The sequence below is a fragment of the Xiphias gladius genome, unplaced genomic scaffold, assembly GCF_016859285.1.
Source record: "Xiphias gladius isolate SHS-SW01 ecotype Sanya breed wild unplaced genomic scaffold, ASM1685928v1 HiC_scaffold_1479, whole genome shotgun sequence".
Classification (NCBI taxonomy): domain Eukaryota; kingdom Metazoa; phylum Chordata; class Actinopteri; order Istiophoriformes; family Xiphiidae; genus Xiphias; species Xiphias gladius.
The window spans coordinates 131064-149621 of NW_024401809.1; the positions used below are offsets into that span (position 1 = coordinate 131064).

Below are 18558 nucleotides of genomic sequence, written 5' to 3' on the forward strand. Positions count from 1 at the left end.
TGCACATGAAAATCCCCCAATGTAGTCTAGACACTTGTGGTGGTCGTGATGGGGGAAAGAGCAATGGCTGAAGATCTGGATGGATGTGATGCAGAGCAGGACTTATGAATGGTGAAAAGGAACAGTTTTAAATTTTTACAGTAACAAGATTGTTGGCTCACAGAAGCTGAGCAAAATCTGATTGGTTTAAATGAAAGCGTGACTACCCTAAGTCAGCTGATTGAGTTGGAGGCAGGGAAAGGGAAGAGAGGGAGAATGAAAAAGAGAGAAAGAGAGAGAGACGGTAGTTAAAGTAAGCATGAAGATAGGCTTCCCGGTTGAACTTTTGCCAAGCTTAATTTGTGATGTAAGACAACAGTGAAAAGACTTTCTTTCACCTTTTGGTGAGTTTGAAATGTAAAAGTTTAATGCAAATGAAGACAGAAAGCATTCCAAAAGACAATGGAAAACATCAGAAAGCGGAGAGCTAAACTGATGGATAAACTTGTGAAGTTACCTGTCTGAACAAAAAAAATACATCTCTATTAATTAGTTTTTTCTTTTCATATTGTAAGCAGAGCATTGCACAGCTATCCAGTACATCTGCTCAGCACCTTATTTATTCTCCTACCCACTCATCTACTTTCTTATCCATTATCGATTCCATCTTCCGTGCCCGTGAACTCAATGCCCACAACCTGTCTGAGTCTGTGGCATGTTGGTTTTTGGAGCAATAAAGCTTCTCTCCCTCCATTAACATCACTTTTCGCAGTGACAGTAAGTAGCAGTAACTAACAACAACCTCTCTCAATTGGAGCACCTAAAACATTGCATCATTAGCAACAGCACATGTTCAAGGTGTTCTGAGCTTGGACCTAGAGTATTTTACTTAAACAGTACAGGCCCCAAATACTGTTGTTCCTGATTTATTCAAAAACATAGTCATTTCTACAGCTTTAGCCCACATAACATAATAAATAATGAATAATATTAGTTTTCCTACCTTCCCTACACTGATGTGAGTTGGCAATTTTAAAGGCCCTGTTTACACTTGTACACAACGTAATTTGAGCAAAACCGGTGATGGAACACATGTATGTATATGGTTCTTGACACATAGGCCTACTGGACCAAATTTGTAGCAATGCTTTCTGAATGGTCCTATCAAATTCAGGTAATGTTTCCTTCACTCTCTGGCAGACTCAAAATGTAAAGATATTAATGCAGCATTTTTAAAAGTTTATTTATTTTTACAAAGGGTAACTGTGGATATGTTGTAGCAATTAAGGCGATGTCTATGAAGATTCAGGTCATGGCTATCCAAGAAGAAAACCGGCAGTCAAGTCAGTGAAATGAAAAACATTCAACATTCATTATAATGAATTTTCAAGTGCCAAAATCCATTATGTTGGTGGCCTCTGTAAAAAGCAAGCCTTTTTCAAATGTGTTATTTAATTTAATTTTATTAAATAAGACTGATCTGCCTTTGCCAGCTCACCACCATAGTGTTTATCAATGGTGGAAATATATACATACATGTATTCTAGTAGCACTATACTGAAGTTCAATTTAGATGTAATTGTACTTAACTGACTACCTCCTGCTACTTTCTGATCAGAATTACAGTATTAAATTTATCAAACAGCACTTTTTGGATCAAACTTTAACGTAGAATTGAACAAGTCCTCCAACTTAACAGCCATTTAAGTCACTTACCCCTAACCTCGGATACGACCCATAGGAGTACACCAGCGGCCAATGTACCGGACCTCCATCATGATGGTAACAATAATAAACATGCAGTTAAAGTTTTGGAATGATCACTATTTGGGTAGGCTTTGGCACAAGAACTACTTTGTTAGGTTCAGGAAAAAACCAGGAAAGTGGTTTGGGTTAAGACAGATAACTACTTAGCATATCACTTGACACTTTATCAAAGACAAAACAGTTAAACAGGATAATACATGCATAAAAATAAAAAAGAGCTTTTAAATCTGATAAAGCTCTCTATAAAATGTTGGCTCATTACTATTGTTGAAGTATTGTTTTAATTTCCTCAGACACCACTGCAACTATGTAGGTGTTTGACAAAAGGTTACTTTTAAAATTTTAAGTACAGCTTGATAAAAAATCAAACATGCATTACTAAAGTTACAATGAATATGACTTTGAACATAGTAACACAAGACTATATTAATGTAACAATAATTAAATACCTAAACTGTGACTGAAACCATTACAAGTCTTTGGAAAAACACTATGATTAAAAATAAATCTAAATACCAAAATTAACATTGTTTAAACAGATCTGTTATTACAGTGAAAAGGCTAATATATCACACCATAATGTTTTGTGCTCATTAAGTTTACAGGTCTTGTCCAACATATGTTTAATTGCACATAAATGCAACAAGTTCCACACTCTGCAACATGCTGAGGCACTAATCTGTAGACAGAGAAGAAGACTGGTTGGTTACACCAAGCTGCATCTAACTCAATGATTCACTTGCTCAGTTGATTAGAAAAAAAGTGTTTTTTTTCCCCTTCAAGGCGAGGTTCCAATTACTAGAATAAGTATTGCATATTGTAGAAATGGATATTATTAATTGGCAATAAGTGCAAATGTGATCAAGAAAGTAGAGTGACAGTGCATTGACTTGGTGAAATCAGTAATGGTGCATTTTTTGCTTTTTGTGTCTTTTGGAAACAGATTCCAGATTATAAGATAATTGCTAATTATTGCCCGTGTGTTGCTGCTTTTTCGAATGCAGAGGACAGGGTGCGAGTTCTTCATTGGTGCCTCTAGGATCTGAAGTCCTTTTTATTATAGGGCTTATTTCCCAAGATGCCATCCATCTCAGATACAATGGAGAGTGATAACTTTGGAAGAACCTGTGGAATGAGAAGAAAGAAAGGATTGCTGTAATTTCTCAAACAATTTACTTACTTCAGCCACAGAGAGAACCAGGCTTTTACTTTAAACAGCCTTATATTAAAGGCAGGCCTTTATTTCTGAGTGTCACAAAGATCTCTGGTGCGTTTGCATGTTTGGTTGGGGTCATTTTGGCTGCTGTGAAAGCAGTCACTTGAACTCTGATGTAGAACAGACCAAGAGGTATTTAGACAATCCATCTGCTGATCATAGGCTTAAAGGTATTATAAGCGATTTTTTTTTCCAATTCATTTTTTTGTCAGATTCAGTGAATATGTCCTTATGGTCTGCTAGCTGTCCATTCTGCGTGTGTGCTGAAGTATTATCCAGTGTTTGTACACAGCCCTGGCTCTGTAAATGGGAAATAAACAAAGTGGCTCAGAGCAAGTCACACAACACTATTCCAGCCAATCAGCAACAGGGGGTATTTGTGCTTGTGCACAGGACAAGGGAAAGTAGAAGAGAAGGGGGGAAAAGGGGGCAGTGATAACGAGAAACGGTTAATTTGGCCCATGCTAATGGATGGTGCCAATTTAAGGATTACCAGGGGAAGGAGAAGGAGCAATCTACTCTCCTAATGCTACCAGACCATGCAGAGTTTTGAATGGGATTGATCAGGACTGCAGACAAGAGACTGGCGTCATCGTTAAGTATACTCCACAACATAATTGCATTGTCAATAAGGAGAGATGGCTGAGGAGCAGCCAAAGAGGAGAGGGTCATAAGAAAAAAAGTTGAAAAAGAAGTGTTTCTATCAGGCAATGGCAAAGAACCGCGTTAACATCAGTGAGAGGTTGGGAGGTTGCCCTGTTTCTGTTTGAGAGGTGGGTAATTTTTCTATGTTTCACAGAGGCAGTAGGTCAGTATTGTTTTGTCACATTTGCTCATGTTAGTGATGGCTAATCCCAGCTGGTTAGTTAGCAAGTAGGTCAGGTGTCACATTTGTGTGTCCGGTAACGTTAAATTATTTGCCCACGGACATTCGGCTTGCTTTCTAGTTTGCCCAGTTATTTTTTTGGTGCGATTTTAGCTATAGTAGCAGGAAAGTTGTGAATATGACTGTATGCTGCTGGTGTGCTGGCATGGAAAACCATGTCGTCCTCTCTTGCATGTTAGTTTTGCAGCAGCAACTGTAGTCATAGTTTGCTGTCTTGTTGTTTGCTCTGTATCATGGTATTTGTTCATACAACGTGCACATAGTTTTATATGTACGATGACCTAAAAACATAAGTGGATTTATTTGAATTGATGCATAATTCAAAATGCTGTGTCAGGTAACATTACCTCCTTTTTAGCTTACCTACAAACCTATGGTCCTCTTTGACACTCTACATTTGTAAAAACTGTCTAGACATCTAACTCTTGCTAGTTTTTACTTTGTTGGGTTTTTGGAGCTGTGTTTGTGTGCATGTTGTTTGTTTGACAATGTTTAATAATATAAGGTTTGTTTTGCTTATGTTATGAGAGAGAGTATCCACTTCCACGCCGTATAAGACACTATGGATGCCATTGAGCTTTTTCCTTGGCAATGCACTTCCATGAATTCGGGGGCTGGCACCTTTGAAAGAGCACTGAAGAGGATATTTGTTGTACTGTTGAGTTCAAATATCAACAGTCTTTCTCCAGAATTTCTCACTCTTCCTGTAAGTGATAATGCTGTTCACTTACTTAGGGGCTTGGCAATGGTGAGCACCAACAGGGAAATCATACTTTGAGATGACCACCAGAATATGTCAAAGCAAAGCTTTAACAACGTACAAAACTTCTGTCCATTTCTATAAATATCTTGTGTCGTCCAGCAGTACCCTATATTGTATTGTTGTTTTAGTCATACTGTATACAATGACACACTTTGTATATTGTATGAAACCACTGAGTGGTATTCATACAGTATACAATGAAACACTTTGTATACTTTATGAAACCACTGAGTGGCTAGTTATCAGATTTTGGTGCATATTACTGTGAATTGATAACTATCCACTAAGTGCTTGCATACACTATACAAGGCATGTCATTTTGATACATCTATAAACCCCACCCGCAAATACATCTTACAAAAGTGCAAAAGTAATTTTCAAACTGTGGCCAGACTTTTTGAAAAATGTATGCATTTATAATAACATGTAAGAAGTTGTAGGGACTCGCATTGATCACTCACCAAGAAACTGAATAACTCTCTGCACACCTGAAAGTGTGACAGGGTTTGTCAGAGGAAAGCACACACATTGCTGGCATGAAGAGCTTAGCTGAAACCAGAATTTCCGGGTTCTGTCTAGAAGTAAGAAACTTAATTAAAAAGCCAACCGACATTTGTAATTATGCTAATAATTAAAAATACAGCATTGTTCCTGAATTATGAATCTTGAATATTGAATCTTAGCAGTATGTCATGTGGTTTGTGCAACATGTCCCGATAATGATGATAATTTAAAAGAAAAACAACAAAAAAGTTTTTATTGGCCTTTTAATGAGTACAATTTACCATAAGCCATGGCCTTTGCAGGTTAAATGCAGGCTTGACGATGGATGCAAGTCCTTCGAGTCTAAGGGCCACAGGTATTTCACACATCTCTTTAATAACAGCAGGATAGAGAGGGTGGAACACTGTAGACATTTTAGACACCAGAGATTAAGTTGGGAAAATGACTTTAGACTTTAAAAAGAGTGTTGGTGAATCTTATGGATTTGGAAAAAAAAACAAGTCATGATAATATAAGTATCGGTGCTGCTGCACTGCAAATTTTAATGACAGTTGGTTTTTTTTAATGCTCAAAAACTGCTCAATGTTTTAGTTTGTTAAAATCACAAAATGAAAAAATAATGTTGTGTGTTGCAGTGCTTGCCAATTTGTCTTAGAATATGGACAGGAAACCTTCACAACACATTTTAATTTAAAAAACTACTGCGATCTACTCCGTGTATTTTTACAGTTCCTCATTAAAATAAAATATTACAGTACAAGAGGACTTGTAGGTCCAGTTGCAGTCTTGAGTAATAATGCTCATATTTATTTCTGCCTGAGGTCACTGTAATAACCCCTTAAATTTTTTTCTTAAAATATTTTTTTTGCTGGTATTGTTTTTCAAGTATGGGAATTGAGGCTGTGGGTGAATGAGTTAATTGTGGGCCCATATGACTTCATTTTTATGCCTCTAGGTTTGCCTGTAAAAAGTAAGTTTGAGAACAAAAACAGACCAAAACTTAAAGGCAACAATGGATCATATATTTATTTGCTCAGGACCAAGTAAACGGGTGTGAAAATGACCTTAAGTGTTCCAAACACTGACCCAAGATTGCTTAGTATCATTTAATGTTAGCTACGGTTATGGAACTTATAACAAATTGGTTTTATTTGCTGCTTGTAAGCTTTCTAACCTGTATTGCTCTGATATTCTCCATCAGCTGGTCAGTTCTGGAAGCTCCCAGCAGAACAGAATTTACCCCTTCACTCCTCAGGCACCAGGCTATGGGAATTTTTTACAGGAAGAAACGGGGAAAGCAATCCATCAGCAGCCATTGATTTGAAGTCCTCTGAATTACAATACAGGGTAAGGAATTACAACAAGCTGTATACATTTAATGGATATATCTGTGCAAGTGTAGTCATGTATTTTTTATGATTCCCTAAATATTTCTAAATGTTGCATGCTTCATGAATGGCCCATGGAGGTTTTCTCACATGGTTTTTATTCATGTTTTACGGAAAAAATATTGTAAGACTTTTTGAGAATACGACGATGGTGAACATCTATTAAACTTAACTACAAGTTACCACAAAAGATGGGGAATCAAAGATGGCGTTCTAGAAATGAGTGTAAAATTAACCATGGATAGAATTTGCTGTAATGATAGAGACAGAAATGTAGGTATTGCTTTTGGAAAAAAGACAGGTACTATGTAGTAGGGTATGATGAACATAAAAAAAGAGCAACACATTACAGTTTTGTTTTACCAATAGCCAATTGGGGCAGAGTGCAGCCTAGTTGCTCAGCAACTGCCTGCAACTCTTTTAGTTTCAATCGCTGACGGTGTCCCTCCTCACTCAGGATCTTGTCTTTCATCCACTGATAACCCTGTTGCAGAAAGCACAGTACAGAGTTTGAAACTGAAAATTAGTTTAAACCAATTTGCTCTTTTGAATGGCCCTTCAATATAGTCATCAATTATTATTTAATATATTCTATACTATAGAACAGTATACCATTAAATATAAAATAGAATAGATATTTTCTCTTAAAATGACTACGCTTACATCCTACAGTCTGCTGGTCCACCATAGATTCTCCACCCTGTCTTCTGATTCAAGGGAGAATAAAGCAGTGGGTTGGTTTGACATTATGGATCAGAGAGAGTGCGGAACCAGGAGCTGACCTGTCCACAAGGACACAGGCAGCCCTGGAGAACTGGTCTGTGGGGTGGGAACTGGTAAAGTGCACGTCTCACTCAGTTTCTGTTCCGTTCTGTCGACCTCTTTATTTCACTTAACAACAGATTTTTCTTGATGCGAAATAGCCTCTGCCTTGTTTTCTGAACAGCTTGTAGTATAGCTCGCTACTTTCTGTAAAAGTGTAGTGTTGTTGTTGCTCAAATTCTTGTAATGAAGAGTACAGTAGCTTGTAGCTTCATTAGTGGCTATCTGGGAATTTGAATGTAATTTAATTTGAGGAAAGAAAAATCTATTCTGTGCTCAAATGTATTTGCTTGCTTGCTTTGACATGCATTTGGGATTGGATGCTTTGTCTTCATTGTGAATGCTGGTAGGATTATTGGTATAAGGGAAGTAGGTTCAGATAAAACAGGGTACATGAGGCATGTGAGACAATAGAATGCGATAAGTAGTGGATGAAGTAAGAGTGTTACCTTAAGTGAGGCACGGGAATAAGGGGGGATCCCATTGCTATACTTCCCTGAGATGACCCCACAGGCCAGTGGAGACCATGTCATAGCTCCAATGCCTGCATGCACAAAACAGGCCTTGTAAAGGACCAAATCACACACAATACATTTCTAATGTTAAATGTCTTGTTTATTTACAATTGTACAATATGGGAGAATATAAGACTAGGATTAACATTAGGATGGAAAAGGCCAACATTAAAAACAAACAAATACAATTCAAACTAATGCAGTTAAAGTATAACGTAACAAAAAAATTCAATGACTTAAACAAAATTAGTATTAAATGGAAGCCCACCACTACAATTTCCCAACAAAGAACACCTATTAGCATAGCTGATTCAATATCTTACAAACAAAATACATAATAATACATATTACTGATGAGGTGTACAAGTTCTTCATTATTGTAATTACTGGGTGTATGTTACTTTGAGCAGAACACAAGAGACAGATGTTCCTGAGGTGTAATGCATTCCAAGCTACCCCCAAAAGATTCACCCCCCTTCAGCACTAGTTCTTTTCCCACAGCTGTAAATTAGTTCAGGCCATTTGCTTCACTGACCAGATACCAAACAACGACTGGTGTTTACATTTAAAGACAATCAAAGACCTCGTGGAGGAGACACAAGATAAAACTGGATTAATAAGTAACTGCTAATGGCCCTAGAAGACCATATTGAAGATTACACAGGCCGTTCTAACAGCAGGGGGGCCGTTGCCATGCTATAAGTGATATTTAACCCCTAAAACTATTCCTTCAATGCACATGGAACTTTATACAGACGAGAGGAGAATTATATTCTTCAAGATGAAATTTAAAGTAAAAGGAATCCAACATCACTGTTAGACTGACAGAACCAAGGAGGGAACTGGCATGTGTGTCTGAAAACAGAACTTCCCAGTCACAGGCTGGATATGCCAAAGCCCCCTCGTTCTGATTGTTTATTTCCTCTACTCTTCTCCAAACAATGAAACTCTTGTCAACAAAACATCTCTGATCTTAAAATGTCACAATTCCATTACTTTATTACCTCTCTTACTGTTTGAATGTATGCCTTCTTATGTTAGAGACTTGCTATCATTTATAATTTAATTCTGCAAGTAGTTTGTTTGTTAAATGTATGTATTAATATTTCTTACCTGGGCATCAGGACACCAGATCTTTAGTCATTGTAGTAGTTTAGAAACAAGATACAGTATTTAGGAAATTGCCTTAAAAGTAAGACAATTAGACATTTGGCATCTGACCTATACTGGACAATGTGCCCAAATGGGGTGTGAATGTTAATACTGCAGCAGGAGGGTGTGCATGTCTGTTGATTGGTCAGTTGCCTCTCTGAATCTCTTTCCCAAACTTTCACTATAAAAGATCACCACTGGAATTCAACTTTGGATTTCCTTTCTTACTGGTGCTATAAGTGTCCAATTCTGCCCATTCTCTCTATGCATTGTTCTAACAATTTCAATAGAACAATCTTCACCTTCACACCTAGCGGCTGCAGCACCTTCTCTCCCACTCCGGATGCTGCCAGACCGACTCAGCTGCTACCATTCCGCAGACACACAAGTAGCCTACACTTCTCTTCCGCTAACTGGGTGAACTGAGAAATTACAATTGGCTTCTCTGTCCAAACATGACTCTAAATTTATCATCGCTTTTACCCGCCACTTGCACTGATGGTCACATCATTTTGGTTTATTCACCTTTTGCAGGCCTTCCCTGCCAACTCCGGTTCTGCAGTAATATAGTTATTCAATGTAGTGTACTTGTATGTGTAGTTATTGTTTTGTTGTGTCGTTGTTGTTATTCTCTGTTAGTACTGATAGATATAAATGTTTTCCCGTATAAAGACATTGCTTTTGTTTTCCTTAACTTTCTTTCAGTCACTTTACGTAGCAAATTCATTGTTGCTTGTGAGTTCAAGTTAATTCTTTCCTAAAGTTAGTTTTTGCATTACATACATTCTTGACTGATCACTAAGAGAAACAGTTTATTAGTTTTATTATACTGACTCTGAGATTATATCGCAGGATGAATAATTAAAGTGGCTCTGCGTAATAATTCTAATTAATGCCATATTTCCCAAAATTACGCTAATTTTCCCTACATTTGACAGAGTTCCTCACAGACTATGGCAGCTGCTTACCTATATTGTGGAAGAGTTCAGGGAGTTGCACCTCAACCTTCTCCCTCTGGAACATGTGGTACTCTGCCTGTTCACAGATGGGTGGAATCTGGTTGAACTGTCGTGCCACAGAGTAAGCCTCCTACAGCAAGCAGAGGACCATTTAGTGAACAGTTGTGCACCCTTCAGTTGTTCATATGTCCAAAATCTTCGACCCGATCAAAAATTGACCAATTGATAACCTAAGCCAACCCAATGTGCACCATCTCGAATCTTATATAGACCGAAGGATAATCTGAAAATCAAAATGTGGTGGACCCAAACAGACACAAACAGATGGAGAACACCAGCACTAGCATCACTTGGCTTTTTTTTAGAGTGAATATAATTGGGACATGACAAGAACTGAGATAGTGGGTTGAATCTCAGTTACAAAGAACCAAATGGACATATGATGCTGATATGCTGATTTACAGGCTGTTTTGGGACTTGTGTGTGAATTCACCATGATTTCCATGGAGGTCCATCGTGATGTTCCCCAATACATGGCCATCCCGTGGTTGATCACATGGGTCATTGCCCTCACCGTCTCTACCAAAACAGCCCAAATTAGCAATATCACAGAGATTCAGCAATCCTCAGACACACTACAGAAAGACAGAAAGCGCTATAAGGAGAAAACAGAGATCAGATTAAATAAGATCGTAAAGAAAAAGCATAAAAACTGCACTGTCTAGAATGTTGTTTATGTAAATTCTGTGTTCAGCATATATTGAATTTACTGGAAGAAGCTGGATTGAAACACATCTTTCTGAGAGGTTTTTAAATATTCCCTACACTTTCAACAGCCCCTTAACAACATCACTTCTTGGATTTTCTCTGACATCTGGTTGAACTAACCAAGTTAAAAAAAAAAAAAATACAATACTGCATGGCATACCATGCAGTATTGGCAACCAACTTTAGAGATTCCCATTAACCCGGCTGTTGGATAAATAAGTTGGTTGACTGATGTTAGGGATGTTATGTGTAGGTTCAATTCTTCTTCTTCTTCGTCTTCTTCTTCTTCTTCTTCTTACTATCATTACTCTAAACGCACAGCTACCACACAGCTCTAGATAGTTGCAAGCTAAGATGAAAGATAATTTTTTTGTTAGAAACCTCTGCATGTCTTTAAATTGCGTACGTAAATACTTAGGGATTAGCCAATATTCTTAGCATTTATTACTAACAATACAGATTAGGTGAAGCATTAAAATCTTTTCAGCAATTACAGGAAGAGTTCCATATTCCTCAAAAAGACTCAATTTGTTATCTACAAATCAGGAGTTACTTCAGCTTAACTCCATATCATAAAAGTGGCAGAAAGGTGAATATTCTTGATAATATTATTAGGGAAGGCACCAACACTTAATAAAAAAGTAATGACCTATATATACGACCAGATGCTTATGAATGATAAGACTACCATGAATGTTAAACATATCTGGGAACAGGATTTTGGTGTTCACCTAGACGACAAGACTTGGCACAAAATACCAAGTGTGTATAATATTTGTGCAATCCATGAAATACAATAGAAGATAAATAATAATCTGCATGTGACTCTTGAAATATGTAGTAAATATGATAATTCATGTCCTGCTGTGTGCAAGAATAGAGACAGAGAAATTTCTCCAAAACTATGTATTTTTTGTGTAAGTTCTTTGTCTGGTTAAAAAGTAAAAAAGTAACAAACTGTATGCCACATGCCTTTCAGACTTTCATGTGTTCACGATGGGATGGCAGTATAAGAAATTTGTGTATTTACTTTCATTGTGTACTTTGCTCCCTGATATGTTTTGTTTTGTTGTTCAAAATAAAATAAGAAAGTGAAAAAACTGATTTTTCCTCCTTTAACATAAATATATCAAACTCATTTTAGCCTATAATCTGACTGAGTTGCTGTTTTATTTCACTTCTCTCGTTTAAGGTGGCGTAACTAATAAGTTCAATAAGCGAAATCAATATAATTAAATGCCAAGAAACCTAGTTAAATCACTATAATAAACTATGTTTTAAAAGTTATTGAGATATTAAATTAAATTATAGGCATCTTAAAGTTGTATATTAGTTATACGATAAAACAGTCTACATGATGTTGTTTCAAATCTCTGTTCAGTGTTTATGGGCTTACCTTGTCTGACATCATAAATAACATTACAAGATTGTGATGATGGGCAAAAAACTGATGAAATCACCCTTTCTTGTATATTCACAGATAGAATAAAAGTTTGACAGGGGCTGAACAAAAAGTCTTCAAGGGAGAGGGGAAAGGGCTCTGTTTTCCATTCCGTCAGTGCTTTATCATCAGATCTTAGATTTTGCTGTAAACATTCAGCGTTTAAGCCCCATAAACCCAGCTCTGACGCCGTCTATAAATTGGAGGTTCAAGTATGTCAGCTGCAATGCTCTGGAATGGCTCATTAGCCTATACATGTACTCAGTTAAGGCTCTCAGTGGGGGAATGAGACTCCATCACATAGTGCATTTCTTGCAACACGGCCAGATTTTACACATGAACACATGAACAGCCAGAAGCAAAGCTGTAAAACAATGTCTTGCAAAGTGTGTGGCACAATGACTTGGTACAGCACTGATTGTATGACCAGATGACCTGTAGATTTTAGAACTGATGACACCAATGAATCATAAGTCTAAACTGAGCACTCAGCCATCAAAAAGATTTCTCAATGAAAAAAATCCACATTTATGAGGACAGTAAATAACATTCATGGTAAATGCCAGATTATGAGGCAAACGTGTAACAGGTAATTGTTTAGTTCCCACTTTATCAGAGGTTACTGTTACATGCAAGCTTACATCAAGCTGAAACTTAAAAGCTTAATTCAGAAAATGTAAGAAGAGAAAATCACACTAAATCACACTGTTAGTTTCACTTTTATCTTTCTTATAATTTTAAATGTGGTGATTGTGTAGATTGTCATGCTGCTATACATTCACACTTGCAACTCTGCACGTTGTGAGCATCTCCAGTCAGTAAAACTCTCTGAATGACCAAACATACACACTTGAGTGTGCATCATGCTTCACACCTTCACTCATCAAAACAGAGCCCCCAGTGTTTCCGATGGGATGCCAGTTAGATTCTCTGGCAGATCATACAGAAACCTCTGTAAACCTTAAGCCAGTTTAACTGGCTGTGCTAATATCTAAACTTGTTTATATGTTAGTGTATTTTTTAATCAAAATAGTTATTAATGTCTTTAAATTTTATAATGTAATCTGGATAATTAGCCTTCCCAAGTCTTGTTGGGCCAGGCCAAATTTGAGTTAATAAGGCCCAGTATAATTTCACCACAATGGAAAGAAAGAAACAAGACTCTGGTCTCTTGAAGAATAAGCACACCCACCTTCTATAGGTGTGTTAGGATCTGGTCGATTTGCAAAAATCACGTCTATGTACTCCAATTGAAGTCTCTCTAGTGATGCTCTTAGACCTATTTCATAAAGATAATTTCATATTCATTGCATTATCATATACAAGCATTCTGATCCTTATTATAATTATATATGATTTTAGAATTCTAAAAATCTTACCTTCGATTATATGTTTTCTAGATAATCCTCTTTCCATTTCTGCTCTGAAAAACAAACATTTAATTTCAGAACTCAAGGTTTTAAAACTAGAACATTTCAATCTGTGTGTAGAATTGTAATATGTATTTTATATTGTTAATTGCTATATTTAATACACATGAGCACATAGCACAGAACCAAATTCTGTTGTTTAACTAAGAACCTTGGTTATAAATATGTGTAAAGTTTCAGTCAAGCAGAAAAATAATTTCATGTGGGATGTAGTTCCCATATTTATCACTACAGGGTACAGGGTAAATCTATCACTTGACACTGTGCATTACAGTATACTCATGCAGTGGTGCAACACAAATTGGTTGAGTCAATTGAATCTTTGGCCACAGCACGCACTGAATGCACCATACAGACATACAGAGCTGACTTGTCTACTGTACCTTGGTACAGTAGCTGAGCTGTTGCAATTTGGGGAGAAATTATAAAAAAAAAAAATAAAAAAAAATTGTAAAACATGTCTGATAGGATGTTTTTTCACAGCTTTTTGTGTGTATAAACCAAACTTGCTTTAAGCTAGCACAGAAAATATTTAAGGACAGCCACAGTAGAGTGTGGTAGCATCTTTGAGCAAGCAGTTTGAATTTTTTCCATTTTTTTTTAAATCACTGAGACCAAAATGAAGAAGAAAATGTATTTTTTGGAAACTTTGAAGGAACGAATAATTGAGCAACAGAGGCTCTGATTCCAGGTTAATTGACTCAATTCAGGAGCAGACAACCCTGACCCCAAGAGGATGATAAGCAGTGACCTCAGATTCACCAATGGAGGACCCTGGCATGCAAGTGGACTTTCACAAACAATACAGCCCCTCAGAACTTTTTTTTTAATTCCTTCAATCATTCAATTCAGTTTATACAGGTAACACACTCAATGTTACCCTCAAAAAGAATGGCGCATACCCCAAATAAAAATTATAAAATAAAAATTACAAATACAATACAAAATACAAATCAGACAATCAGACTAATAGACAAAAACAACACAAAAACATACATAGATATACAATAACAATGAAATGTTAATTAACATATGGGCTTTACCCTTTGGGGATCACTTGGATCCCAGAGTTGCAAAACCTTTTAGTATGATTTCAGGATAGTCCTCTCCAATAAAATCTATAACAGAGCTCCAAACAGAGAAAAACCCATTCATGCTTCTTGGAGAACATGTGTGAGCCTTTCCAGGGGAATAGTTGTAGAACAATATAAAGCCAACTTAAAACAGAGGGTTTGAAAAAATCTAACCAACACTATGATTGATAAACATGCACAGTGCCACAGAAGACTAAGGATTCTCTTAAATCTGTTTAATTTAGGTGAGGTAGCATGTAGGCCTAAAATACATTGCAGAAGATTAAGCTCAATAGCAGAGCACATTATGGACAATACTTGATTACCAGTCTCAACCCAGAATTTATGAATTTCTGGACAGAGCCACATGAAATGCACATAGGTGCCTACATGCTGCATGCACCTTATACATACACCAGAACAGTCATTGTCATATTTGCTCCTGCAATAGGGGGTAGTTTGTAATTTATGTATAATATTAGGAGTTTCCTAGGATTGTAATTGCTACATATTCTTTTACTATCATTATTGTTTCCATTGGTGATCAGTTATTGCGGTTTTAAGGTCTCATTTATGTGATTGCCTGCTGCTGAGAGTATTACTTAACGAGAACAGGTTCTGGTAAAATTAGCTAATTCATTTCCTCTTCAACAGGCAAATGTGGTGAAAATCTGAAAAAGTGGTGAAAAAGTGAAGCCATACTCTCCTTGAAGGTGGTTAAATGATTCCAAAGTATCACCTTAATAGAGATCATTTATCACCTGGATTCCAAATGTTTTCCACTCTTTAATCAGGGTCAACACGAAAAGGAATAAAGATAGGGTTATCAAAAATCAGTGCATAAAAAGAGTATCTTCTGGTGATAGAAAATGTCTTCTTTACACTATTCCATGTACTAAGGATGTTGCTCACAAGGTTACAAGGTTATCCCTAATACCTGGTAATTGTTTGTCATTATTTAAGAATCGTACACTTGATAATGAGAGTGGGCTACATCCTTGAGATTCAAGGTCTAGCCATGTGGATTGATCATTGATAACATTAAAAGTTTGATACTGCAAGAACTCCATTTACCAGTGGCATTTGGAGTTTTTCCAAAGTCATTTTTGGATGTCCATTTTTCCAAATAAACTTGGACATGATCCTGTGGTGATCTTTAAGAAAGCTGCCTGGGATGGTATTTGGTATCATTTGCATAGGACACAAAATTCTAAGGAGTTTATTAATTTTGTTAACATCTATCCACCCGAGCCAGGAAGTTGGAAGTGACAACCATCTAAGTAAATCCAATTTGTTTAAGGATAGGCGATAAATTCATCTTAACCAGTGCCTCCAGTTGGTAGGATTCCCGGATATTTAAAGCCATTGTAGACCAAATTGAATGGGGAAGTTATGCTGTTATTTCGATTTCTGCTACCTTCCAGTGGTAGAGAACTAGATTTACCTACATGGATCCTATAGTCAGAGAGACTACTAAATTCATTGATTTCATTCATTGTTTCTAACACAGCATTGATTTAGGCAGTTTTGATTCAGGAAGGAATGCTCATACATTGTACTTAAGAGTAAAGTGTCTTTAGATACCTTGTATAATCATGGGGGAAAGCCATCAGGGCCAGCAGCTTTCCCAGAGGGGATGTCATCAATAGCTTCCTTTATCTCTGCAAATGTAGTTGATCTATTCAAAGTCTGTCATTGTTGCTCATATATTTGTGGTAAGTTTGCATTTATTTGAGGGTCTCTTTCACATATTTCTGATGTATATAATAATTTATAATAATTGGTAAATATGGCATTAATCTCCTCAGAAGTAAACAATGTTTTCCATCTGAGTTTTTGAGACATGGGACTCAGCTTTTCTTCTCCCCGCTTGTTGCGAAGAACAGAAGGATAGAGAAGCAAGTAGGCAATGTTAATATCCACTATATCTGCACTATAGTCAGTGTAGAAGTGAATCCTTGTACTTGTCAGGAGTTCTCCCTTTTGTCTGCCCAGGCGAAGCGTTTTAACTGTATCTTGGAAACTCAGGAATTTGACCAGAATCGGCCTTTGATTAATTGAACTCCTGTTGTCAGCTCTCTGTGTGCAGCTGTGATGAGCTCTCTCAATTACCAGGGGGTTGGGAAAGTAGTGCGCTGATGTTGTTCTAAGGTAGTTTTAAGGTGGTATCAGTTTTTAAACTAATTGTCTTTGGTTTCAACTTTTGTCAGCTTTTGTTGTCTACTTTAGTGGGTTATATTAACTGTTTTGGATGTTTTCTGAACCAAATTTTTGTCTATTAATAAAAGTAAAAGATATATTTCTGGCATAAACAGTACACAGAGAAAAAATATTTCAACAAAACAGTTACAATATACATGGTTTGTTGTGAATGTGTGAAGATTGGTATGGGCTGGCCTGCCTGAATTATTATCCCTGTCTGGCCCTGTTCTGCAGCTTGGCACATATTTCCTCACTGACCTTGCTGACCTTGAATAAGCAGGCTTATACAGTATTTATTGAAAATCTCAAAATTACTCCTATAGTAGTAGCTACAAGTGATTCCACTCACAGCTTTCCTTAGATGGTTTCTTACAATATTTTTTATAATTTCCAAAAATATCTTGTGTGATGTTCACAGAAAGGATGCCAAATCTGCTGTTGCAGGAAGGTTAGTAATAGGATTTAGACAGCCTTTTCAACCTCAGCAAGAACAAAGTATTGAAGTTCAAATACATTTTTTAAGTAAACACAACAGTATAGAGATGCGGTTAATCTGTAAAATGTCCCACAATTAGGAGCAAAATGACAGTTTTGTAAACCCAAAGTGGTTCCACTCACATGGTTCACGTACATAGTGGTGGGTGTTAGCACAGTGACACACACAACCACAGACAAGGTTTTAGTAAAATAAATATTGGATTTTTGCAGGCAGCCTATATATTTTATAAGATGCTGATTTTTATTTGCAATAAGCATGTTTTAATCCACATGCTGTCATGTAAAATAAATCTACCCTTAGGCAACAGTGATTGAAAACATTTTAATGGATAGCTTAAAAATATATTCAATGGGATATGTGCAACTGTATAATATGAAATACATTAAGACAATTCACAAGAATTGATATTGCTAAGAGATAGTGATGTAGTGATGAAGGTGCCGATTTGTGAATCCTGGTTGCAAAGAATCGCATGTAGGACTTTATGAGGCTGGAGAATAGTGTGTGATTGCCGCAGAGCTACAGCCAAACCATTGTAGAAAAGTCGAACACTTTCAATTGCTGCCACTGTAGCACAGGCTAATTCTGCTGAGAATGAGTGCTTTTCCTTAGAACAAACTACAGCCCAACTAATACTGTGATACTGGAGTTTCTGAGAAAGAACTAGCTAGAAGGATCAAGAAAAAGAGAAAGAGAGAAAAAGAGATAAATTAGGGCATATTAGGTAAGTAAATATTCTGAGTAAGTAGTCTGGTAACTCATGGCACCATTGAGGGGCTACACAGGAGAAGAGTTTGGATTGAGATTTCCTATCTTGCCGTGATGGTAGGATTAGTCATTGTTCATTTGTTGGTCATAGTGGACGAGAAGGGTAATTAACCTGAATGAGTTAATTCACGTACCCATGTACCAGTGCTGTGCTAATGGCCCCTCAGTAGTTGAGCATTAGGGCTGTGAATGTAATGCGAGCAGCATAAAGGAGTCAGTGGAGAATAATGGAAAGTGGAGTGTGTGTGTGAGTGAATAATCAGAAAAAAAAGAGTTGGTGTTTATTGAGACAATAAGGGGACTGACCACAAATCCTTCTGGTAAAGAAAGTGATACGTAAACTCTTCTTGTTGTGCCGCTTTGAATCATCCTCAATCTGTAGGTAAACTAGATTAGTGCTGTACCAGAGATACCTAGTTCGGATAG

The 18558-nt window shown here is 36.9% G+C and overlaps 1 protein-coding gene across 1 annotated transcript in view; it reads right to left on the reverse strand.

Annotated features, from left to right (window-relative positions):
* Positions 1-2781: 2781 nt before the first annotated feature.
* Positions 2782-18558, reverse strand: part of LOC120787484 (voltage-gated potassium channel subunit beta-2-like) — a 106424-nt gene continuing 90647 nt past the window's right edge. The window contains exons 7-14 of the mRNA XM_040123158.1: positions 13540-13583; positions 13353-13439; positions 10445-10530; positions 9961-10081; positions 7775-7869; positions 6867-6987; positions 6290-6378; positions 2782-2871 (exon numbers count right to left, since the gene is read on the reverse strand). Coding sequence (XP_039979092.1) covers positions 2782-2871; positions 6290-6378; positions 6867-6987; positions 7775-7869; positions 9961-10081; positions 10445-10530; positions 13353-13439; positions 13540-13583 — 733 coding nt within the window. The remainder of the gene's footprint in view (positions 2872-6289; positions 6379-6866; positions 6988-7774; positions 7870-9960; positions 10082-10444; positions 10531-13352; positions 13440-13539; positions 13584-18558) is intronic.